General features: G+C 39.9%; 1 protein-coding gene across 6 annotated transcripts in view; it reads right to left on the minus strand.

Moving 5' to 3' along the window:
- Nucleotides 1–9,367: 9,367 nt before the first annotated feature.
- FAM76B (family with sequence similarity 76 member B) overlaps nucleotides 9,368–26,941 on the minus strand; it is an 18,395-nt gene continuing 821 nt past the window's right edge. Inside the window, exons 2-11 of one of the 6 annotated variants that reach the window (XR_006102817.1) lie at nucleotides 23,811–23,875; nucleotides 21,940–21,994; nucleotides 21,350–21,505; nucleotides 19,501–19,709; nucleotides 17,417–17,464; nucleotides 16,704–16,784; nucleotides 15,977–16,112; nucleotides 14,032–14,133; nucleotides 11,135–12,634; nucleotides 9,368–9,932 (exon numbers count right to left, since the gene is read on the minus strand). Coding sequence is in view for 5 of the 6 variants with exons in the window: in XM_042457043.1 (XP_042312977.1) it covers nucleotides 12,545–12,634; nucleotides 14,032–14,133; nucleotides 15,977–16,112; nucleotides 16,704–16,784; nucleotides 17,417–17,464; nucleotides 19,501–19,709; nucleotides 21,350–21,505; nucleotides 21,940–21,994; nucleotides 23,811–23,875 (942 nt within the window). In the remaining variant the exon portion in view is untranslated. Of the gene's footprint in view, nucleotides 12,635–14,031; nucleotides 14,134–15,976; nucleotides 16,113–16,703; nucleotides 16,785–17,416; nucleotides 17,465–19,500; nucleotides 19,710–21,349; nucleotides 21,506–21,939; nucleotides 21,995–23,810; nucleotides 23,876–25,757; nucleotides 25,973–26,941 lie in introns of those variants that run through there. The other 5 variants (XM_042457043.1, XM_042457044.1, XM_042457042.1 and 2 more) reach the window with 5 other exon arrangements.

Genomic DNA, 26,941 nt, shown 5'->3' on the forward strand with positions numbered 1-26,941 from the left:
AAACTCTTCTCAGCCACCTTCAGTTGCCAGTGTCTCATGGCAAGCATCAGTAGTGTTCATAACTTATGTGTTCTTTCTCATTAATAGTTTTTGCCGTCTTGACCACACTATGCCATTGCTTGGCTACATGTGCTCTGGTTTTCTTCCATGAAATACTGGAAGGGTATGCTTCTGTCAGAACCTCAGTGTCTGCATGGCTGTGGGATTCTGGGAGATGTAGTGTGAAAAGTAACTTTTCCAAGCTTTGCTTGGGGTGGGTGTGGGGGCAATGTATTGGATATTTGTGTTCAGGTTATTGAAGTCCACTAAGCAAGAGCCCTTTCTTGCAAACCCCAAATCCAAACATTACTGAATCCCACAAGGAAATAAATAATGCAACCTAAACCATTGTAGCCATGTTCTTCAGGGTCCTGTCAGCAGTAAATCAGGATTAGCGAGTCCTTTGCCAATGTTGCCAGCAGAGGCTTTGAAGCACTATTTGCTGCTGTAGAACTAATGAGCTTTATAAGTAGAGAACCTTGTTCTAAAGTTCAGCAGAAGGTGTATGTTTGTGTGCTCTGATTAAGCGCATGTATGTGGGTGGCAATGCAGATGGCAGAGAATATGCTACTGGAGAAACACAGATGACGCTTTCCACAGAACAACAGTTATCTAATATTTAAGCATTACAATGGCTTGGCACCATCAACTGCTACGTTTAGACCACAGCAAAATTGTTCTTAATCAGGCCTGGCAGAAACACATCTCATCCTTGAGTAGCTGGCAGAGCCCACCAAGCCTTGGGCCTCCCTTGACTAATGGCATTTTCTGTAAAGCCCTGCTGTGAACCTGTGCTGGGATCATGGCGGGGAATTAAAACTGGAGTTGGCACTGATTGCTAGGTGCCACTACCATTTTAAATCTGGTGAAGCTCAGGTACATAGGATAGGGTCTGACCAGTGGCATCACAAGGGTTGGTATCATCCAGTGCGGTAACTCGTGGTGTCTCCCACTCCATTGACTTCTTCCCATCGCACACCAAACAGAATCCTTAGTTATGTTTTTTGTACCAATGTTACTACTTACAAATCATAATTTCCATCTATCAATGTGTTAGAATTGTGCAAGCCATCATATTCCCCATCACTATGTATGGATGTGATGGCTGGATAGTAAAGGAAGCAGACAGGAAAAAAATCAGCTCAGTTGAGTTGTGGTGCTAGAGAAGAGTCCTTAGGATATCAAGGATGGCCAAAAAGACAAGCAAATGTGTCTTGGAACAGATTAAGCTAGAGATCTCATTCGAAGCTAAGATGATAACATTGAGACTGATGTACTTTGGTCATATAATGAGAAGGCATGGGAATATTGGAAAAGACAATAATGTTAGGAAAGGTAGAGGACAGAAGAAGGAAAGGAAGGTCACATGCCAGATGGATACAGGCATGGGATTGTAGGAACTAAGCAGAGAAGTGGAAGATAGGGATTCTTGGAAGTGTCTCATCCACAGGGTCACCATGAGTTGAGGTCAACTTTCTAACAAATAACAAAATGTTAATAGTTGTGACAAAATAGCAAAATTAAAATTATAGCTTTAACTCACTATATCAAACGCACAGCCTAAATTTGTATATAGTTTCATGTGGTTAAAATGAAAATATAAGATATGAAGTTTGTAAAGAAAATGTTAAAATATTTTTTTTTAAAAAATCAAAATTAAAATGTATTTAAAATGTAATTAAAACTTGGGCCTCTCCTCTTTCCTGCCACTGAGCCTTGCCCCACTCACTCCATCTCTGCAGTGTTCTGTGATTGTAACACATGTTCTACCACTGAAGATGAAACTAGATGTTATGTTTTTTCTTTTCTTTTTTTCATAGAGGTGTTCCTCAAGGTGGTAAAAGACACCTATTTGATGTCTTGATCTTCAAGATACACATGGTTTTCTTGGCCTACATATCTTGCATTTAGCCTGCTTTGTTTTGTGACTGGTCGTCTGAAAATAAGCACAGCCTTCTTTTGCAAGTCTGATGGCTGGGTATGTATCACTGGGAAATCCCACAGGAGGAGGAAAACATGTTTTAATTATAGGGAATAGCCATTTCTCCTAGGACATTACCCCACAAGCCCTGTTCTTGCTGCAATCGTGCTTGTTTAAAAACTGAAATATACCTGTTTGTATGAGCAGCCATTATTGCATGTCTTTTCAGCTGTGCAACTGGGGTTGTTTCTGCCATCACACTCTTTTCCGCACTCATCAACCCTGCCTCTCTGCCTTATTCCCTACCCAGCAGGCCTTTCAGATTTTTAAAATTTTAATTTTTTCTTTTTCATGCATTTCTGGGTTTCCCAAACATAGGTCCTCCAGAAGTTTTGGACTTCAGCTCCCAGAATTCCTGATTGTTGGCCAAACTGGATAGGGCTTCTGGGAACTGAAGTCCAAAACACCTGGAGGGCCAAAGTTTGGGGAACATTGAGTTAGATGACGGTTGGGATTCATGAGGCTTTTGCCTCCTTACACCCAAACAGACCCCCAAAGTTCAAAAATCAAAATTGCCCCAAATATCCTCTGAACAAATCTCGCCAAGAAAACCCTGTGACAAGGTTGCCTTAGGCTTCCCATAGTCTGAAACAAAGGCACACAACAACAAAAATCCTGCTGAAAATTGCCTCTAGTGGCAGCTTTGTTCCTAAATGCATCAAAATCTGACCATGATATCATTTCCATTCCCCCCAAATAGTGAGATTGAGTTTACATGGGACAAAGAGAAGCAAAAAAGGCCCCTCTGTCTCTCAGCAAACACACACCTGCAGGAAAGACTAGAGTTAAGCAATTTCTAGAGGATATATTCAGTCTCCTCCCAAACATCTGACAACAATGCACATTTTGTGGCTATCCTCAAAACAAGTTTTCAAGCACTTTTGCTAAAGTTTGCACTTTTCACTGTCTGCTTAAAGGTATTTAGGGATTAGATATTACGTTAAGCTACATTTAGTATTAACATACAAAATTGAGAGTGAGGACATCTCCTTTTGAATGATGTAAAGATTTGGTTTTTTTAAAAAAAGTTGACAATTTTTCCCCATAGAGATTAATTCTACTCTGAAGCATTCAACACAGCAGTTAAGAAAGGAAGCACTGTTATGACTTAAGAGCTGGAAATCATACTGCTGTTGGTATACATTGTTATTGTTGTTGTGTGTTCAAATTGTTTCTGACTTATGGCAATCCTAAAACAAATCTATCATGAGGGTTTTTTGGCAAGTTCCTTCAGAAGGGTTATCCAAGGTCACCTAGGAGTTTTATCACACTGGGGCTAATTTCGGCATTAAAGAGAGATTAAAGCATCCTGCAAATAAAGTGAAAATGGCAATTACGCGAATGATTATCACACACAATTGTGCAAAGTGACATCTAAAATGCATTGTTGCTGAAATGCTTCATTGTGACCACTTTAGTAGCAAGTTTTGTGTGACGTCATGTGAAATCATTTTGCGTAATTACCTGATTTTCCCGGGATATTCACGGGATAAACTCCCAATCTCCTTCATGTGATAAACTCCTAAATGGGTTTACAGGGACGAGCCAGGATTTGAATCCTGATCTCCAGTCATACTCCAATGCTCAAACTATTATGTCACACTGTTATGCTTCTGGATTCTCTCTTTTAGGGGGAAATGCAGATTCTGTTAATACACTTTTAGATGACAGAGACAGTAGAACAGAAAACCTGTTTACAACTTCTTTGGTGTGAAAGCTTATCCTTCTATAAGTAGGTCAAAAGCATACTAAACATCATATAGTTAAATAGCATCTATCAAGAATAGAGGACCAGCCAGAGGTACGTTTGTGGCACTTGAGATGTTGACGGGATGTGTCTTCCATTATTCCTAGCCACAGCTGCATGCCCTCCAGTCACTTTTGAATGTCCTCTCTCAAAGTGTGGAGACAATGGGTCCTTTGGATTATTAGGAAGCTTGTTGTTGCTGTGTGCCTTGAGGTCATTTCTGACTTACAACGACCCTAAGGCAAGCCTATCATGAGGGTTTCTTGGCAAGATTTGTCCAGAGGTGGGTTTGCCTTTGCATTCTTCTGAGGCTGAGACAATGTGACTGGCCTAAGGTCACCCAGTGGGTTTCCATGGCTGACCTGGGATACAAACCCTGGTCTCCTAGTTGCAATCCAATGCTCAAACCACTGCACTGTCACAAGCAAATATAAGGACAAGAATAATTTCTGTTGATGACTAGAGATGTGTACCTCCTCCCAATTGTTCTAAGGTACACTGGGCCTCCGGATGTTTTAGACTTCAGCTCCCAGAAGCCTCAACCATAGACTTGCCATATGTGCTGGGAAATGTGGAAAATCCCAGATTGGAGGGTCTAAAAAAATCCTAGTAGGCTGGGCATGTTTGAAGCAGCAAATTCCAGATTCTTGGGAAAAGCCAGGCGACGATAGCCCTATTAACACCAGATGTCTTTTGATAGTATGGGGGCTGGCTGGGAGAGGAAAAGGGAGCCAGGGAGGAATGGGGATAGCTTCCAGCAGTCATGGCTTTAAATCTTGGATGGACAGTGAAGTTGAGGGTGTCTCTTGCTTTCTCTCCCCCTCTCCTGCCTCAAAAAGATAGCATTAAAATAAATAAATTAAGGCAGGTTTGGTTTTGGGTGGTGTTTATCTGAGGTTTATCTGAGACAGGGGGGTTATGTGAGGGGGAGGGGGAAGAGGAGGAAAAAAAGGAGATTTGGGCACTTTGTCTCCCATGTGATAAGGTCCGTAGAATCATAGAATCACAAAGTTGGAAGAGATTTCAAGGGCCATCCAGTCCAAGCCCATTCTGCAATGCAAGAACTAACAATCAAAGCACCCCCAACAGGCGGCCATCTAGCCTGTTTAAAGACTTCCAAAGGAGACTTCATCACTCTCCGAGGGAGTGTGTTCTTCTGTCAAACAGCCATTACTGTTAGGAAGGTTTTCCTAATGTTTGGGTGGAATCTCTTTTCCTGTGGCTTGAATTAATTGCTCCATGTCCTGTTCTCTGGAGCAGCAGAAAACAAGCTTGCTCCATCCTGAAAATGACACCCCTTCAAATATTTAAACAAGGATATTATATCACTTCTTAACCTTCTCTCCTCCAGGCTAAACACATTTTTTTAAAAAATGTTTTAGGCTGCCTACAAACACCCATCCCCCCATCTCTAGAGTTTTTCAGTAGAGATGGTGAGGTCTGAAAAAAACCCTAGGAATCAATATGGGGATTATCACACGGAGGCTTACTGCGCTGAATCGCTGGCTAAATGCATCAGAGGCGTGGAGGTGTGGTAGCCAGTCGCGCTTCTGAAGTGTCACTGAGACGTCCTTCTCCTCTCCCATTTAATAACTACCATTATTAAAGAAATGGCTGCTCTGCAAACGCTTCGTCAGCAGGAGAGGTGAGGGGACGCGCTTCAGTGACAATGCAATCAGCTACCACACCTCCGCGCTTCTGAAGCGTTTAACTAACAATTTCAGAGCGGTAAGCCTCCATGTGATAATCCCCATATAGACTCGTTATTATACAGTAAAAAGAGTATACAAAATATCCACTTCTCTGCGCAGTAGAAGTAAATACATTGTGTTGTCTCCAATTCAGATGTCTTAATTTATGGGAAGATGGTTTGGATTTTGGAGGAATCCCTTCCCAGGAATGGGAAGTAGGGTTAGTGGGAAGCATGCAGGGACTAAAGATGTGGGGTGGGGGATAGAGAATGGAGGAAAATGCTTTAGGATCTGGTCTGCCACTGGACTTTTCACACTCTCTGCTACCCTCCAGAATAAACAAATGAATAAATATATCACAGTCTTAAATTGGCCTACCTAGAAGAAACATTCATTGGGTTTGCTAGGACTGGCCTCAGAAGATGGTAATGTCAACCCCACTCTGAAATAACATGTCAAGAAAACCTTATGATAGGTTTGCCTTAGGGATTTGGATCTTTTTGTTCCAAAAGCAGCATTTTAAACATTGGTCTGTACTGTTTCTGTCAGATTAGTTCTAACTTTTAAAATGGTACGAAAGTTAAACACAGTGGAAGAAAAATATGCAACCATTAACGTGCTGAATTTGGTAATTAGAATGTAAATTAGAGTGGTTTGCATAATCAGAATATTTTTGTAATATGCAATTTAATTGCCTGGATTTTAAGAAGTGGTATATGACAACCCTACTCACCCAAAATGGCCAGTGGTAAAGCATTATTGGAGCTGTAATGGAAAATGGGTGGTGGGGAGGGAAGCAGATTCCCCAGCTATTTGAACCTATCACAAATTTCCCTTCCAGATAGGCTCCAGCCCAGAACAGATACTGCTTCTAAATTAGTATGTTTCAAAGACATTTGGGATTGCTAACGCTTTCAAAACCTGTGCAGAAACTTGTTATACAGCTTTTGAATGCCACCATTTTACATGGGGCTTAAGCAGCATCTGGTGGCCAAATGTATAAAAGCAGTAATTTTTATTAGAGAGATATCTGGAGGTGGATAGAGAAAATCCAATGAACATGAAACATCTGTATCAGTTTAAATTAAAGTACAGAATCCCAGGTGCTGTAGGATACATTTCAGAGGAAGGAACTGGCAATTCCTTTCCTAAGAAAAGTCTATGAAATTCTTAAACTGACAGGCAACTTGAAGGCATGTGTGTGAATGTACACAGAAGAGTGCGCACGCACACACACAAATTCCTCTCTATTTATATGTGTATAAATTAAGGCAAATTTAACCTGTGGCTGTGCATATTTCCCAATTATTTCACCACAAAGTAGTCAGAGCCATATTCCAATGAGAACAAATACTAGTCATGAAATTACGGATTTGGTTTGTTGCATAAGGGCTGCCCTTCCTGTGTTGTGTGTTATCACTTGGTAGGAATGTTTTTTCTGAGACCTTGATGTCAACAAACTGCTTTTACTTGGATGTTAACTTCAATCTATGTCTTTATTTCAGTTAACAAACCATAGGCAGTATAAAAGCAAAACAACAACAGCAAGAGTGTATGCTTTTCCTGCCCTCCAAAGCAACAGTAGGTAGATTTCAGGTTTTCAGGATTGATTAGATTTTTGCTAGAACCTTCAAGTTCAAAAATCCAAGCCAGGTACAACAATGTGCATAATTAAGGAATAAGGTGCCTCTTAAAACCCTGAAATGTATGTATAGTCATTTTTGCACACAATTTCACACCTGATTCCCACCATAAATGCCTAGAGAGGGAATTTTTTGATGACGTTATGTTGCCGAATCCACATACAACTAGACTTACAGTGCTGATATTCTGCTGTACCATCACCCTTAACAGTTCCCTCACATTTAAGCCACTTGCCATATAGTTTTAAAACAAAGTACCAGGAGAAAAATATCCCAACAAATCTATTCATTTTTGTCTTTAAGGTACATTTTTGAACCATATAACATAATGTATTGGTGCCACTGTATTCCCCATCACCATGTATGGATGTGAGAGTTGGCCAGTAAAGAAAGCAGATAGGAAGAAAACTCATTTCAGGTGTGGTCCTGGAGAAGTGCTGAGGATACTGTGGACAACCAATAAATGAATAAATAAATGGGTCCTGAACAGATCAAGCCTGAAATCTCCCTGGAAGCCAAGATGATCAAATTAAAGCTGGTCCTCACATGTTAAATGGTTGGAGTCAGTCAGAGAGGCCATGGGCCTGACCCTGCAGGAACAGAGCAAAGCAATGGAAGACAGGTCTTGGAGAGATGTTATCCATGGTATCACCATGGTTCAGGGTCGACTTGAGGGCAGTTAACAACATTGGGCCTTCCAATCTGCACCAACACACGGACACATCCAATCCTCCAGTCCCATGATTTTTGGTCAACCTGAGCAAAAGATACCATGAACCTGAATAATGTGGCCTGGTTGTCAGAAGGCTAGCATCTTCAAGGAAAATAAAGGCTGATTTTGGGGGGTGGGGAAGGGACATTGGAATTCTCATCCGAGTCAAAAATGGGTATTCATGTTACAGTGCATGCATTCTCACAATGTACACATCCTCAGATGCCTGTGTGCATCTTTGTAACTGTGGTTATTTCCAATTTCATTTTGTACCCATTTACAAGAATCTTATTAACTCCAGCATACAGATCAAATGCTGATGTTTATCTGGGTAGAATGTGTGTTGTGTGAATTCACATATTAGGCAAGATCTTGTATGATCAGACATTAACTGTAACAGAGCTCTGTCACTGTAGTTACACCTGATAATCATCTCACATCCTACCTTTTCAGCATGGCAGCACACCAACTAAAGGGTTTCCAATTGGTACATGGGAAAATGACATCTGCAGTGCTCTCCCAGTCACTGGGCATTGGACTAGCTCTTGGTAGTCCAGCTTCTACTATTTCTCTATGTGTCCAGAGTGCTGCAATAGTAACTTCTCAGTGAATTTTGCTTTTCTTACCTCATTTTAACACCATGCACAAGTGCTTCTACATTTCTGGCATTAGGTCAGAGTAAGCAACCTGATGGCCCTCCAGATGCTCTACCCAGATTACAACCTTCATCAGTTCTACCAAGTATAGCCAATGGTCAGAAATGAAGGAAGTTGTACTCCAGAACAAATGGAGACCACCAGTCTGCCTAATATGTAGTTACAGCGACCCAAAACTCCCCAAAAGCTATATGTCAGTGGATTAATTTAAAAACAAGCATGGGTCCCTTAAGTTAAGAATTGCTCCTACCTCCCATGACAACTATAAACACACATTGTGGTAGAACTGATTAAAAGCATGTGGTAGTGCTTCAGAATAAACCATCAGACTCTTTGAGATTTTTCATTGGTTGTCGTATTGTTTCCAATAGTACTGCCTGACAGAATTAGGAAACGGTAGAAAGAGTTTCAAGTGTCCAAGGTGGATATATTTTGGGGCATGTGCTTTTTGAAAGCAACCTACAGAAAGTGTGTTTCAAAAGGATGTTGTAATGCAGGGAAATTTGCTTTCCACTGGTATAGAAGCAAAGTTCTACATGACCTTCCAAATCCGTGAATGCATAAAATAGCATTTTCAGTCCCAGCTAATGGTTTCTTTGAGCACAGGAACAGACTGGTCCATCTAGCTCAGTATTGCCAACACTGACTAGCAGAGGCTCTATGAGATTTCATGAAGGATTCTTTCCTAGCTTGCCTTGGATAGAATGGGGATGTGATTTGGGATTTCCTGCATGTGCTCCACCATGAGCTTCAGGCCACTCCCATCCTGGCCAACATGATGAATGCAGATCAAAGTTATGATCTAAGATGACATCAGCCCTTTCCCCTTCCTTCAGTCTTGGAAGGAGAGAATCCAACAATAGTTCAAGAAACTGTGAATGAAATAATGGGATTGTGCTGATCTTTTAACAAGCTTTTATTGTGAAATATTGGGTTTAGAAAAGAGTACAAAAATGTTGACTGTCAACATGTGTGCCCATACAGAATTTCAACAGTATATACACATATAGCAACCCAAACAGCTTCACCCCAGAATGGACAGACACTGTAACTAAAAAGAAACAGCAATATTCACAGGCTTAAAATACATAAATAACTCAAGCCCAAGTGAAATGCTTATTGTTCAATGCTAACAGCTAAAAAACTGACTTAGATGCACGTAAGTACAATGTTTCACCTCGAAAGGCTATATTAAAAAATTCATTTGGAAAATAACCTACAATTCCCAAGATTTCACTTGCTAGTTTCTAGCCTTTAAAAGTTAGAGAGGTTATATAATTAAAAAACAAAAGTGAAAAAAGATTCTCCAAACACTGTGAAGTCTGCAAATGTTTTCATGATGGCCCTTGTATAACCCCCTTACTTCAAAAACTGAAAGATCAGATCTCTTCCTCTAGAATGTTCCTGTTGCAGCATAAGCAGGTTTCACTGAAAATGACTTGATCAGAAAGTCAACTGATTTCCTGTGAATTTTTTTAAAACAACAAATCCACCAGTTACAGGTAGTCATTCAACTGGGAAAAATTATCAAAATACTCTGAAATGGAAGTCAGGAATTAAAAAAATTCACACAACCAAATAAGAAATGAGTGAACAGTCCAATAGGATAGCAGCAAGATGTTCTACCCTAGCTGTATCATCATCTAAGATCAACAAACAGTATTTATACATTTACAAAGTTCATCTTATTGTACAATTTTTTTTAAAAAAATCTTAATATTTTAGAAAGCAGCTGTTTGTCTCTTTTCAAATTACAATTATTCAGTAGTCTCTTGGGAATAAATCCTCCCAATCCTCAGGCAGCTGGAGGCCCAAAATCATGTAAATGCTAGCTAAAAGTGCAACTCCTACATGTGTTAACTTGAGCACCCTTCTACAGAGAGATTTCCCATTGTATGGAAAAGCTTTATTTTTAAGCAGATGAAAACCATGCTTTTTACAATGAGCTGTGACTTTTCTAACCATCTGTATTCCCATCATTGTTTGTGAAGTCGGAGGCTTTCATGGCCGGCAGCCATAGTTTTTTGTGGGGTTTTCAGGCTATGTCGTCATGTTCTAGAAGAGTTTATTCCTGTTGTTTCACCACCAACTGTGGCTGGACCATCTGAAGATGCCAGCCACAGATGCTGGTGAAACGTCAGGAATAAACTCTTCTAGAACATGGCCACATAGCTCGAAAACCCCACAAAAAACTATGGTTTGTTTGTTTGTTTTTAAAATTACAATACACACCATTCCTTTCAGACAGTGCCTGTCAAAACTTTCTGCCTTAGGGAAAATAATTTGCACATTGATGGACCTGCTGAAGAACTTCTTGCCTACCTGCTGCAGATCTCTTGTGCAAAACACAAGTGACATGTATGGAGGGGGTGGTCAGCTGGTTTCTAGCCAGATCTTTTAGGCCTTACCACTGCCCTGAATTAACTGGGAGAGCACCCACAGCAGCTGGATTTTGAGCTGAAGATCAGTTGTGGCAGAAAAGACATCTTTTCCTTCAGATAACTCCATATGTTACCAGGAATCCAAGTCTGAAAGCCACTGACCTAGGGCATATCTGCATGGCCTCTTATTGGGAATGAGACATTCTGCTTAGGCTCATCCAACTCTTAGTGCATGTGGTGCTTCAGCCTGAACTGATTCCACTTGAACTACATGGCTTACTTACAGCCAGTCTTCCAGTGAGGGTTGTGCAACCCACAGGGCTGGTGCTTTTGTTCTCCACATGAAGAAATCAGGGACTTTTCTAGGGATATTTCCTTTGGCTCCCAAGTTATTTGCCACAAAACTACTGTGTACACCCTTGGTTTTTGGTAAAACTTCTGATGGGGCGGGTGGGCTGCTGTTTCCTTATTACAGAGAAATGAAAAGGCAGGTTAATCTGGACATTTAAATAAAGGCTTTGTGTTATCAAAAGAAACATTTGTTACAGTTCAAATACTGTTTCTGCTAATTTTAATTTAAAATGCACCACTGAAAATACAATGTAAATTAGCTAAATTAGAAGAAATATATTTTAGAAGCCCTCCAATTTAGTGTGGCAAAAAAATATTAAATTAGGCACAACAAGAGTTAAGACAAATACTCTCTACACAGACATGTTACATTTATCTATAGTGGGGGAAAAAATCATTGCCTGCCATTTTATAGCACCTTCACTAGCATCCTTACAACTATGATCTTAGCATGTGATTCTTTTGTACATATATTATGTATATACACACACATGGAGAAACACTTAAACATGATTTCTTTAAAAGAAAAAAACACACCCTTATATACAAAATACCAACATTCCTATAAATAAACAGTTGGGAGGAAAGGCACTTGCAAGAGAAAAGTCTACAGTATATTTTCAAAAAAACACATTTTCTTCTGTTACTTACAATAGAGAATTTCTTTAAATTTCTATCACAAGAAATGCAAAACACCAGTTATCACTAAGAATAAAATTGTTAAAATTCTTTTACATATATTTATAGGTTTAAGCTTCTTATAATAAAAGCACCAAGATTCAATGAACTCTTCAACATTTTTTTACTTGACCAAAAGATAAAAAGCACAGCTGCCAGGTATCCAGTATTCCCTTCTGTTTGTGAGCTAGTCCCTGGTAGGATAGTGATATGTTGACGGATTTATATATTTTAGAATGTGAGTCTACATAGCTCCTAGGCAAGTTCTGCTCCTGTCCAGGTGCTCTGTATTAATTCAATTTAAATTAAGAAGTCTTCACAAAGGCAGTGCTTAGAGGATTACTCTGTCAAGTTGCTGCCATTCATGTATTTATTATTGCATGATGTGGCTAAAAATAAGAGCACTCTTACATCACCAATAACTGGCAAGACGTCCCCTCCAGTATAATTTTTTTTTAACCACTTTCTTCAAGCCAGCTGAAGTGTTTGAATCCAACTGGTTTAAACTTTAAAAAGTCCCACTGCATTATCAGTTACAAAAAAGTGTAGGAAAACATGCCAACTACTCTGTGCAAAAATATTTTTCCTACTACACAGGCTTCTAAAATGTTTCCACAGAGTCATTTACCTTCTGAATATTAACACTCATGCAAAAAGCCAGTGATTTAGGGAGATGTCAGCATATTCCCACTCTTGTCAAACTTCTTGCCTTTTGATAATGCTGCAACCTGTTTGAGTAGCTCTCTGTTTTTTGCCTGAAAAATAACAACAGACAGAATGTCAAAACTGGAATGTTGGCCCTCCAGAAACCCTTTGCCTGGAAAGGAGTGTAGAGTAAAAAACTTAACATACAAAGCAATGTGAATAGCAGAATGAGCTGGCTAATTTCCTTTACCATGTACAATAGAAATGACCAGCGCATGTTACACAAGGGATAGTGTACATGCCTTGTACAATACAATCGAGACATCTGGATGCACCTGTAAACTGGGTATCTTAAGAAGCATGATGATGAAAATACTTTGCCTAAGGCACTGCCACAATTGATACATATTAGCACCCAGCAAGGTAAAAGATACACAATTATATATTGCAACCTTCTTTTGCATTTTGCTCAAAATGCCTGTAACAAAAGTAGTCCCACAACTATTATTGAGTTATGATGCATTTATTAATTCAATGGCCATAATAATGAACACGTGAGTGCACTACAATAATATCCCTAAGTGAAATGCTTTATTTCCATCATACAATAAAAAGGCAAGAAATGTACTGTATTTTCTGGCGTATAAGACGACCCCCCCCAACTTTTCCAGTTAAAATATAGATTTTGGTATATACTCGCCGTATAAGGCTACCTCAATGCACACCAAATAAAACTTAAAAAAAAACATTAGATTTGATTTCAATATGGTAATTTTAATTCCAATGCTTATGACATGCAGGTACTTAGCAGGAAAACTTGTTTTATACAAAGCCTGCTTGGATTGGTCAGCTCTCCCTGCCTGTCTCCAAGACTATCAGAGCGGTAGCACAAACACAGCTCTTTTTTCCATACCCCAGGCGTCCTGGATGCCTGCAGCTTGCTCCGCCCTTCACTTACACCTTCCCGGTGAGGCGCCCCCTCACCTTGTCATCAGGACCACATTAAGTCACTTCTTTCCACGAATCCTAGTGAGTGGATTTTCTTCTACCATACTTGTACAGCGATCGCCACATACGGTGGGGATGCAGCCATGGCTGTATTTGAGTTCCCCCACCATATGCGGCGATCGTAGATTCTCCAGTCCGGCTTGGAGGTTTCAGCACCTGCTCTATAAGACAACACCCAGCGTATAAGACGACCCCTGACTTCTGAGAAGATTTTCCTGTGTTAAAAAATAGTCTTATACACCAGAAAATACAGTATATGAGAAATCTAAGAAGCAAATTTGGGGATATTAAGTCAGTCTTCAAGCTAATTCCTTGAACACAACCTGTTTGATCTGATACTTAATAGATACCAGGGAGAGCCGATCAAACACGTATCTGCAAAGCTTCATAGCAGCACAGAGTTCCACTTTGAGTTTCACTTCTTGGTGCTACCTAATGTTTGCTCTCATATGAGGAACTCTTGTCCTCATGTTATTGTGTCTAAATTAATGCCATTTACCTGTAGCTGTTCTACAGTCTCCTTGTGAGCTCTCTCCATACTGTTCATCTTTGTTCTCAAGTTTGACTCCTGGTACTGAAAATCAGCCTTTAACTCTGTCAACTAAGAAAAACAATTCAGATCTTTAAAAATGCCATTTCATATGTGCTTTAAAACTTCAACTCACACATAATAACATGGCAAGTTTTTATATCTGCTTTAGTAGATTTAACAGTAAATCATGTCCTGTTTCCTCTGCTGGTTTGAAGAAAAGTACAAGAAATAATCATACAGCATAAACATTTTATTTGTACAAATAAAACAGATATTGTATCTGTAAAACATAATAGAATTATGTTTGGAATTCTTCATTATCCTCACATTTTGTCTGTGGCATAGACTTTAACCACAACTGCTGTTAATGCTGCATGAAGCACCAAGATGCTGCTGAATAAAGAAACTAGTTAAGTCTTGCTTACTAAATTTAGGCATTGGTAAATAATCATACTTATATTCATTTATATCTCACCTTTCTCCTAACAATGGAACTCAAGGCAGGTAACATATTTAAAAATAATAGCTTAAAAACTACATACCGTATATCCTCGACTGTAAGTCGAACTCATGTATAAGTCGAGGGCAAATTTTGGGGCCAAAACCATAGATTTTGTTATGACCCTTGGATATGTTGAGGGTAAAACTTAAGGGTATGTAACAAAAGATGTAAAGGACGAAGGAAAGGAAAACAATGCCAAAGAACGTACAGAATTCCAGCAGGGATAACTGTTTGTGCTCACATTAAAGGCTGGATGGATAAGAGAACAGAGGAGGTCAGTGTTTCCAAGACAGATTAAACTTTTGCTTTTCTCCAGAGGATGGTTTCTTTTTTAAAATAAAAGCTGAAGTACAGTACTTATATTGGCCTGTGGATAAGTTGACTCAAGTTTTTGGGGTCAATTTTTTGACTTAAATTTCTAGACATATACATGAGTATATACAGTAATACTTTGGTAAAAGTATGAATACAGAAGTTAATAAAGTTAAAATATTGAATGATAAAATTAAGATTATACAAACCACAGAACAGCATAAATTATGACAGTTATGGCTTTGACAGAGTGGACATACAGTAAGGCCTGCACCTTCAGAAACAGACAGATGCATCTGCTTGTGAAAAATGTACTCATGTTGTGTTTGCAATTTTCAAAATGGTATTATGCAGTTTCCTAATTAACATTGTACAGATTTGTTACACATAAGGTGTCAGGGTCTCCTATTGTATGTTCCCCTGCCATAGATTTTTGGTATTATTAAACCCTTTCTGGTTCATTGAGTAAGCTAGAGATGGGGCATCACATAAGGCATTACTAAGGGACGTTACAGAGCGCCCAAGAAGGGTGCTCTGCCGCCGCCGCTGGTTGCTGCGTCTGGGAACAGCAGCGGCCAAACCGCCTGGTTCCCGGATGCAGCTGAAAAGAAGCGCTGAAATGGTGTTTCTTTCTGTGACTCGGAAGTGGCGCTGTGAGGCGCTAGTCGCGCACTCGTGGCGTCACTTCCGCCTCGCGACATCCAGACGCTATGCGTCCGCAATGTCAAAATGGCGGCCCCTGTGTGGATGGGCGCCGACATTTTGTATGGACTCAGTCCGTACTAGGGTTGAGGATGCTCCTTCCTAACCCTACTACGGCCCTTCGGTGCGTCTGTAACACGCCTAAGTACTAGTAGGAGGGGGAGGCACAGCATCCCTTCTGCAAGCTGGCTGGGAGAGTTCCTTCTCTTTTCCCTATTCCAAAGACAGAACTGGACCCTCTAGGACAAGCAAGAACATCTGAAGCTTACTCTTTTAGATGACATATGAGCAAAATCCATTGCGGATGAATTCTGGATTCATGCAAATTTGACAAACTTTTTTTTGGCAAAAGGAACATTTAGATGAATTAGCTAATTAAACCATTAAGGTTTTCACCTTTTTATCTTTTTCTAGAATAGTTTGATCTCTTTGCTGCAACAGACGTTTCAGTGACATCACTTCTTCTTTCAACTGACTTATAAGAACGAAGTTGTCAGTACCTCCGCTGTCTGCTGACTGATTTATAGAATTACTGTAAAAGTAAACAAGTTGTGACCATGAGAAAAAACAAATTGTATTGTTTAAAGCTAACACTTTCCAAAATATCCATGACAAATATAATATACTTGACAGAAGTTGATGAAACTGGAAAATCAGCTTACTAACGGCACACATTATGTATGTTTGCTGAAATACAATTAAGCAATAACTTTCAAAGGATCAAATACTTGCTGAACAAAGCAGTTGTCTTTTACATCAGTTCCGACTGATGTATGGTAGCCATCAGCATTCAATTTTCTTAATTTATCAAAGTGCACTTGGAACTAAGTTTGTTTCTAAGAATCTTGTCAAAGGTATGCACAACTAAACTGCTAATTCCAGAGGCATTAGATTTCTTTTACTCTAATTTTAGGGCATCATACCCAAATTCTCAGAAACTGGACTCTTCAATAAAGAATATATTAAGGCATATGGCCAAAGAAATAAAGAAACTAAGTGTTAGCGTGCTGACTGATTTTGAATCAAATGAAAAAGATAAATGAAACAAATCAACCACACTTTGTTGAACCAATGTTCCATTCAACAGAAAGGAAAAATCTGTAAGGGAGATTATATTCTTTACCTATCTCCATTAGATGGCTTGAATTCCATTTTGGGTTTTTTCTTTGGAGTTTCATTCTGAATAGCTGCAGAGGATTTATGGCTGAAAACACACAAGACAATCTCATACTATGTGTGATTATATTTCACAATATATTATCACACAGATTTCTAAATAATTTGATCAAGATTTAATAGAAGGGTGGGAAACTTTTATATTCTGGTCACATACTCCTGTGACGTCCTATCCTACATCCCAGATATTTCACTTTATAAAATCTTTCAATGACACCAATGGAGGCTTCTGATAAAGGCCATTTGCCACACAGAGGGACATTTGCAAGCAGGGAGGCAATGCTGGGGATTGAATGATTAAACATTCTTTACATTGCAACCTCCCTGATCTCCATGGCAATTTCAAAATCTTCCCTTTGGGCAGCATTTAGGATTTATAAATGTGTCCCACTGGAGAAAAAATAGTATTTTATAAAACTTCCCTTGGTGGGGAGGAAAGAGGAAGAGGGATTTGGTCCTGCTTCTTTTACTATTGGTATCCCTTAATTCTGGGGAGGCTTTGCTGGAAGGTTCCCCATAAAAGAATAGGAACCTTGAACTGATTCCCTATATCCCTCATGTGTACAAACAGCAGGACATTCAAGTAATAGTAGCAGTAGTAGCAGTAGTTGTCGTAATAATAATAATAATAATAATAATAATAATAATAATAGCACTTACCTCTGTTTCCACAATCCCTGATCTTGTTCTGGACTCAGACTGCTGATTCTGAAACACAAAATAGAAGGATCATAGAATCACAGAGTTGGAAGAGGCCACATAACAGGTTCAACCATTACATCCCAGTAGTGCTTGCAAAACAAGTATTTACTACTTTTCCACCAGATGTGTGCCTGTCTCCATGAAAATCATATAATGAAAATAATATAATAAAAAACCAAGAATCTCTAGAATCATCTGGAACACACCAGTACTGGAGTCACTAAACATTATATGCTAATGTGGACTTGATATATCAGTTTCTCCATATCACTCTTTGAAACTCTCTTCCTCAAAGGAGCAGAGCCTGCACAAGGTTCTGTTCCCCAGCCCCATCCTGGAGCCTGAGCAGATGGGCAGGATACCACAGATCAAGCCCTTGGTATCCTGCCCCTAGTTTTGACCTGGGTCAGCCCCCTGGGCTGGCACTGCAGCAGGAATTGTTCACAAGCCCACACACTTGCTGCGCCATGGACCTACTGAAATCACAAAACCCTTACCTATCTTCGGGTCTTCTCTGAAAGCCTGTCATTGCCCTTAAGGGTGGAAAACAAGATGCCTGGCTGCACTCACATGGCCAGGCGTCCCCTTCCAACATCAGAGGCTATCGTGGGGGCCTTCAGAGAAGATGCAACTGCGACAGTGGCATTGGGACATCTGGTCTGCCAGCTGTCGCTGCGAACTCCACAACAAACAGCAGGTCTTTCTGAACCAGATTAAAGGCCCTTTGGGCCAGGATTGGTATCCAGACTCACTGATCCTGGCCCAGAGCTAATCATCTGGACAGGATGACATGATGCTGGGAAAAAACCTTTTGGCCCATGCATATTGGCCCCTGGTCAAGAGAATTATTAACATGCCTTAGGGGTACCTGAAGACATATGATGCCTTCACCTAGCTAAACGAGGAAGGTCCAACATAGCTATGTCCCTCAATAGGTGATTGTCTTGGAATCTATGAAAGCTGCCTTGAATTCCAAAAGAAGGTGTGACACATAAAAAAATGTTGTGGGTATTGAAAGCAGAACTTGGAAAGCTCTTGGTTATCATAATCAACTTGCTTCTACACAAAATGTTTCAGGGCACATGAACTTTCATCACAATGCATCTTATTTAGAATCTGCATTGTGATTCACACACATTTGTGCAACTACACTCGTCCCTCCACATTTGCAGCTTTGACTTTTGTGGATTTGATTATTCATGGATTTTATTAACATGTTCTCTCTAGGAATATCTAGGTCCTCCAGCGTAATGCTATGGTTAAATTTAACCAAAGGTTGCACTGAAGGACCTAGAGATTTCTAGAAAGAACACTCCACTAGGCATTTGTAACTCCTCCAGCACAATTCTATGGTCAATGTCTGGCAGATGTTGATCATAGAGTTGCACTGGAGGACCTAGAAATCTCTTGGGTAAAAACAGTGTTTTTGTTATTTGTGGTTTTTCCACATTCACAGGGGTTCCTGGGCCCGTAACACCAGGAAATGTGGAGGGATGAGTGTAATTATTATCCAGAAAGTGATGATGCTTTATAAACTGGCTATACACACTAGCTGAATTAAAAGGAATAATTCACCTTTCAAGTCAATTTTTCTTGACTACTGCATGTGGTATGCACAAACTAAGAACACACTGAGCTAGCTACATGAGTAAAATTCCTAGCAGTTGTGGCAGGACTTCACCTGTGAGAACTGTGGTTCTCTTTGAACAGCAGGCCCCTTTACCATTTTTGATGACAATCTGATTTTCAAACCTGTTTGGAAAGCAGTTGATAATACATCATAGAGTTCCTTTTTTTCAAGAAATATAAGTGGAAAGGTCCCTTAGACATGTGGAACTAATTGGGCAGTTCTTTGCATCCTAAGCTATATTTTTAACATACAAAAAGCATTTTTAGTAGAGCTTGTCACATTGAACTTTCAAATTGGAGAACATGAAAATGTTAAGAACAATTTCTTCCACTGACAAAATTAAGCTTATTTTGTTTTAATAGTGAATAAGGGCAACAGGGCAACCCTTTCCACAAAGATGCATAGCACTTACTTGTGATGGCCACTGCTGTGACGATGGTGATGATGGTGATGATGACGATGATGGTGGTGGTGTTTCAAATGATGCTGGTCTTTTTCAGTTAGAGTTGTGGAGGAGGAATTTGTCTGTGAAGACCCTAAGCTCTTCCGTTGTTCCTTAGTCTTCTGCAGTACTCTTTTGTAGGACAGAGTACAGAGCCAACACAACAGCTTCCCATCAACCTTTTGGGAAATCATTCGCAGCAAGTTATGTTACACGTACTCAGTGCTAAAAAGACACACAACAGCCAAAATAAAATGATCAAATACTACTGCTGCTATTCTTGCATGAAGAGTTTATTAACAAGTTAAAATTTACAGCAGACATCAGCATCACGTGAAATGAAGCACTTTGAACTTTCCGCTGAGAAGCTTTCTAAAATTTGTTTTGGCTAGATCAGGACTGACATATCCTATGGACAGTATTCCTTTTGTGGACAGAACACCCTTTAATTTTCCAGACTTTCCCACTAATGGGGGGAGGGGAATTTATTCTGTCCTTTCATCCTTCCTCTCTTGCTTCCAAGTTCACCTCTTACACTGTTCCAGGGAACCTCTCAATTCTCTAGCTTAGACCTTCAGAGCCAAAATAGAAAATTAGGTAACCTTTTCATCTTTCATTAGCAAGTGCTAAGAGTTTCAGGCACAAAAAATCTCTCATGGGATCTAGTCTGTAGGCTTTTCACCTGATTTCTGAGTATGGCATAGTTCGTCTTAGGTTCGAACAGTGATGTATTTAAGAACAGCTAAAACTGCTATTTTGTCCATAATTCACAAAAACTTCTGGTAAAGTTTTCAACTGACCTTAATGAAGCCTTCAGTATTCAAACATTAATCATGATATAATGAAATAATGCATCCTCTGGACAGCTTGTAGCTCTAGTGAAGCTGACTAAACCATGAATGTGAAGTCAAAGGCTTTCATAACTGGCATCCATGGTTTTTTGTGGGTTTTTCTAGATTTTCTAGAACATGGCCACATAGCCCGAAAAACCCACAAAAAAACCATAAACCATGAATCTTTGGGAATTATACCAAATGGCTCAAAGGCACATGGTAAAGTAACTTTGTTGTTGTTACATGCTTTCAAGCTGATCTTGACTCATGGTAACCCTGTGAATGAGATGTCTCCAATTCCATCTATACTCTATCTCCCTGCTCAGGTCCTGCAGGCTCAGGCCCGTGAACCCCCTCATTAAGTCTATCCATCTGGCATGTGGTCTTCCTCTTTTTATACTTCCCTCCATTTTCCCCAGCATCATTTGTCTTTTCTAATGAGTCATGTTTTCTTATGTGGCTGAAGTATGACAGCCTCAGTTTAGTCTTCTTGGCTTCCAGGGAGAGTCCTGTTACAGGGTCCATTTGTTTGTCTTTTTAGCTGTGCATGGAATCCTCAGCACCCTTCTGCAGCACCACATCTGAAATGAATTAATTTTCTTCCTATCTGCTTTCTTCACTGTCTAGCACTCACAGCTGTACAAGGCTATAGGGAATACAGTGGCTTGAACAATTCTAACTTTAGTGTTTACCTGTATTTCTTCACACTTAGCATCCACACTGCTCCACTATTTAAAGCTCAATGAGGGGCATTCACCACTCAGTTTTTACCTATGTACAGATCAAGATCTGATCTACACTACATCACCAATTCATATATTATTAGGTAGCAAAGCCAGGATTCACTTCTGTCTTCAATGGCTGATCAACAGTTTTACAAGTAATGCCCACCAAATGTTGACAGCACTGGAGGAACACCCTTTTTATATATACCAGAAGAGATGAAAAGCAAAGATAGGCAACTGAGCAACAAAACAAGTGTATACCTTTCTTCTTCCTTCCTCTTTGCGATCAAAAGCACATTGCTGCTTACACTGTTCACAAGTCTGAGGTGGCCCATATTTCTTCTCAGAGTTTGTACAGCGCTGACATTTTGTGCCAATAAAAGCTGCAATGATGTTGCAGTACTGACAAGGTTTTGGCTGGAAAAGAGAACAAGTTTGAAATGCTATTCTTTCAAAAAAAAAATTGTTGGTATTTTATTCAACAATCCAGTCACTAAAACATAGAACTATTCCTTCTATACATGGCTGTTCAGGATAGATTTCACCAACAGACCATGTTTGCTTGTTGTGGCTGCTACATTTTAAAACTGAAGCAAGAAATTAAACAGCTCAGTTTATTTGATGTGAATGGAATTGCCTGAAATTGAACACACATGGAGGACATGAAGTTCCCAGTTATCATCAGCAGAAGAAAGTGAAGAAAGTGTTTTGGTTGCTAAAATGTTTCCATCCCATGATGCACACTTCAGATTTCACTTGGGTTGGGGTGCCAAAGGAAATCACAATCAATATAATTGAAATCTGTACCACTTTAGCAGCCCACTCCCCCTGAAAAGATATAATTAACTCACTGTTCCAAACTGCTTAACGTTTTGGGCACATTTCTTGCATATTGTGTTCGTTTTGCTGAAAAAAATAACAAATTTACTTTTTCAGTTTCTTTGTTACAGTTTACAATGCTAATTGACAAAATGAAGCAATCAGACATATCACTTGGTGAACTGAATAACATGAATAAAAATATGTCCCTAGATGCTTCCCAAGGGGGGAATACTACAGTGGAAAGCTGGAAAAAGGAATTGATTTCAAGCTGGGGGGGGGGGGGGGGGGGGGGGGGGGTGGGGATTTGTGTAGTTCATTTGGTTGTGGCATAGCTTAGATTGTTGCATCCTATAGAAATTCATGTCTAAAATAAGACAATGTGCAATTTGAACATTCTGAAACATAAAGCAAAATTTCTTATCAAACCATCTTAACCAGTGAAATCTCTCAAAAACATGGCTAAGAATTCACTTCAGACAGAACTTCATTTAGTTACCTTTTAAAATTGAAATGTATGTACTGAGTAGTATAAAATCTACTGAGTATATTTAAGTATTCTTGATGAAAACAGACCAAAATACACAGGATTATTTTTTATCAGTTTAAAGCATAGGACAAAAGAAACAAAATAAACTGCAACAATAATCCTCAACAGCTGGTATAGGTACTGCACATGTTTAGCTGTGATTAATAAACAGTAAGTAGGCTGCAGGACGAGTCGACCTTCTTAAGAACATATACTTACTGGGAGTCTTATACCAAATCTCAATACTGGTCTGTTCAATCTAGTTCATGCTTATTGGTAGCAGCTCACCTGTGTTTCTGGAAAGGGATTTCTTAGTTCTGCCTGAAGATTCTGGAGACTGAACCTGGAGCCTTCTGCACCTAAGACATATTCTCCCTTTGCTAATAAACTAACTACTGATCTCCTCTGTGAAAACTTGACTATACTAACATTTAACAAGAACTAAACATTACATCATTCAGTAATATTTATTAGTAAGTGATATCTGAAGCCAACTATAAACCCCAATTACAAGCTTTGGTTAACCAAAGAAAATCCTGGTTAATTTGAGGCAAAAGGGAAGACCACACATTATGCCGTTTACTCCCAACCTCCCACCTAAGGTTGCTCAGAGTGCATGAGCATAAATTAGGAAAAAATATAGCCAGATATACCTTATCAGGAATTCAAATAAGAACACTGAAAGACAGAAATTGAAATTCTGAACAACTATTATTTGTTTATAATATCTGTATATCACTTGATATAATAAAATGTAAGTAGCTTAGAACATAAAAACCATAAAAAACTGTAGTATATGTCCCTGTATTTTAAAATACAGTGGTACCCCGGGATACGAATGCGCCGCCTTACGAAATTTCCGGGTTATGAAAAAAATCAATAGGAAAAAACTGTTCCGGGTTACGAAGGTTTTTTCGGGTTACGAAAAATTTTTTGGTGCTTTTCGGCGCTATTTCGCACGAAATCGCGGCTTTTCCCCATTAGCGCCTATGGCTTTTTCGGCTTACGAAGCATTTCGGGTTACGAACGCGGCGGCGGAACGAATTATTTTCGTAACCCGGGGTACCACTGTACTTGAATTTAACATTTTCTACACTAACAAAAACCTCCCTTCCTCAAATGATTTCTAGATGTTCACAATAAGGAGATATACTAATATAGGAATATATGATGTGACCCTGAGAAATCCATGTAGGGATGTTGGAGAATATGCTGGAGAGACCCATGTGAATGAAGCAGAGGTGGACAGCAATTTCCTCATTCCTTTGTTGTAGGGATGAGCTAAAATGTGGTTGGAAAGAACTAGTATGCCATTCCATTTCCGTCCCAACAAAAACTGTTTGTGCGTAAGTATGAAACACAGAAAAGACTTACCTTTCTTGCTGAAACTCTGATCGACAGTAAGTACATTTTACAATAGGATGGGCAATGCGACATTCCTAGAAAGAAAAAAGACAGCGGTATTATTTTGCTAAATTGAAACAAATAGAAGTTCATCTTATTTTAGATCACAAATTGATATAACAAATTGCTAAGATCTGCTACCAAGAGGATTCGACAAGTAGGTTAACAAGTTCTAAACTGCAAAAAATAATTCACCTCTTCCAAGAAACGGACCTTGTGGATCATGAATCTGTCTTGTGGATTCTGTGGGAGCCCCTCAAATCTACATTTCAAATCAAACTTCAGTGGCTAAAATTTGATTTCATTTTATAAAGCAAAATAATTCCTTGTCTCTTACTATGCAGCCCATTTCACTTTATCAGACAGTAGCAGCTAGATATGCAAGAGTTTGGAGGACAACAAAAAACTGCAAACCACATCTCAATAACTAGTGTTGTTAATCCTACCCTGAAAGCAATATATAAATATGGGTCAGTCACAATCCTACTGCAATATACACTTAAATCCAGGTGTAGTCATAAGCATACAACTGGACGAGGACTGGTAGAATCATTCCTCTTTAAAGTGGTCAGTAGCAAGCAACTTTATACTTGTGGGTGCCCCAGAATTAGCTAGAAAATTATCTACGTATATAGAATTTGAATTGTAAAGTTAATTTTCAGGTGATCTATGTTCTGCATATCTCTGCTTGGAAAGGTATAGAAAGGGAAGCGCACCTGCATCATATGTCACCGTAATTAATGTGAGGAAAGCAGGCATCAAGGCCTGTTACAGACTGCCAAAATAATGCTGCTTTGGGTCTCTTTGGTGGTATGCTATTTAAATGATGGATGGGTCCTAAGAGTCCGGAGGTTGCGCCAAAGCCACACTCCATTCCTAAGCACTGGAGTGCAGCTTTGATGCAGCTTCCGGATTCTTAGGATGCATGCATCATTTAAACAGCATACCTCCAAAGAGATCCAAAGCAGCTTCATTTTGGCAGTCTGTAACAGGCCCAAGTCTTGAAACTTCTGCAGTCAGCATCTCTGCCTTCAGTTAGATTAAACTGGACATTCAGGAGACTGGTCAGATACTCCTTTTTGGATGAGTGATTGCATAATTTTCAGATACCAGAGCAACTTTTTCACCTGCTGAACCTACCCACTGTGAATAAATTATTTCAAACATATAGTTTGGTGAGGTAATCAGCCTGGTCTATCAGAGAGCTCTGGTGCCTCACCAAACTACAAATCTCAGGATTCTGTAGGACAGTCATGACAGTAAAAGTAGTGTCAGACAGCTTTAATTCAGCAGTCTCTTGTTTTATTTACTCTTTGCCTTAGAGAAAATAAAAAACAATGCAGTTGCAGCAACTGCAAACAAAAGCCTTTGAAGCTCCCAACCACAGGAGGCTGGCCTGGCCCTCCTCCCTGCTTTCCTTCCACCAGCAGGCAAAGATGTTTCTGTATGAGCAGGCTTTTAATGGTTAAGTAGGAAATGTTTTTTAAATTTTACTTTTTTGTGTGTATTATTTTTAATAACTTTATAGTTTTTACTGTGGGAACATTTATTGTTTGTTTTTTTAAATTATTGTAAACATTTTTAATTTATTATTTTTTGAAGCCAATGAGAGCCAGCACGGGGCAGTGGTTTGGGCGACTGCAGGAGACCAGGGTTTGATTTCCAACTTGGCCATGGAAACCCACTGGGTAACCTTGGCTAACTCACACACTTAGCCCCAGAAAAGTCCACAAAAGGGTCCCCTTACGGCATTCATATGTCATAAATGCCTTGAAGGCACACTACAAAGATGACACAATTTTTGGAAGCCGCCTTAAGTCCCATCTTGATTTTTAAAGGATAGACACTTCTTTAATGGCACTGCATTGCTCAGCATCCAAGGGGATCTTGTGTGTGTATTAACTGACTCATGCTGACCCTGCGGATGAGACATTTCCAAGCCTTCTTATCGTCCACTTCTCTGCTCAGATCCCGCGAATCCAGATGTGTGGCCTTCCTCCTCAGCACACATCTCAAGTGAGCTGATTTTCTTCCTATTGGCTTTCTTCACTGCCCAGCTCTCACCTCTCTAGATGGTGATGGGGAACACAATGGCTTCTATGATTCTGACTTTAGTGGTCAGTTGTATATCTTTACTCTTTAGGATCTTGTCTAGTTCTTTCACCGTTGCACCGTCTTATTTCTTGACTGCAATCTCTTTTCTTGTCAATGTTTGATCCAAGGTACAGGAAATCTTTAATTATTACCATTCCCTCATTATCTAGATTGAATTTATGTAGATCGTCTGTGGTAATGATTGTTGTTTTCTTTATGTTCACCAGTAAGCCTGCCTTTGCACTTTCTTCCCTGACCTTCTTTAATAATGGTTCCAAATTTGTCATGTTTTCTCCTAGTATTATGGCATCATCTGCGTATCTTAGAAGGCGGACGTTCCTTTCTCCTCTCTTCACTCCTCCTACTTCTGTTTCCAAGCCTCCTCTTCGCATGACATTGTCTGCATATAAGTTGGACACGAAGGGTGATAAAATGTAGCCTTGCCTGCCTGATCTCTTTGCCAACTGGGAGCCATTGTGTTTCTGCCTCTTCTATTCTGATGGTAGCCTCTGTTCCTAAGTAGAGATTCCTCATTAGGACTCCCATGTCTTTGGCCTGGGACAGATGGGCCCGATGCGGTGTGCTGGCGCTGTGCTAGGGTTAGGCACTGCGCACCAACCGCACAGCCCCTAACCCCAGCACACACGGAGGGCGCAATAATGGTGGTGCCCTGAGCACACGGGTGCCGCCATTATGTCACGGTTGTGCCGTGTTCACGCCGCCTCAGGCTGCTTATGGCGGCCTGACTTCAGGTTGTGGCCTCCTAACTTTCCCTACACACTGACTCACAACAACAAGCGCAACAGGGCTGTTTTGTGTTGCCTTTTCCATGGCCTTTTCCCCACCGACCATCAACAACAACCACAAGCTAGTTGTTTTGTGTTGTGTTTTCCTTCCTCAAGTGGTGGCCTCCTACGTCCTTCACACAAACACAGACCCACAACCACCACAACCTGGCTTTTGTGTGTTGTCTTTTCCTTCCTGAAGCTGCGGCCTCCTACAATCCC

The sequence above is a fragment of the Sceloporus undulatus genome, chromosome 3 (assembly GCF_019175285.1).
Source record: "Sceloporus undulatus isolate JIND9_A2432 ecotype Alabama chromosome 3, SceUnd_v1.1, whole genome shotgun sequence".
In the NCBI taxonomy this organism is placed as follows: domain Eukaryota; kingdom Metazoa; phylum Chordata; class Lepidosauria; order Squamata; family Phrynosomatidae; genus Sceloporus; species Sceloporus undulatus.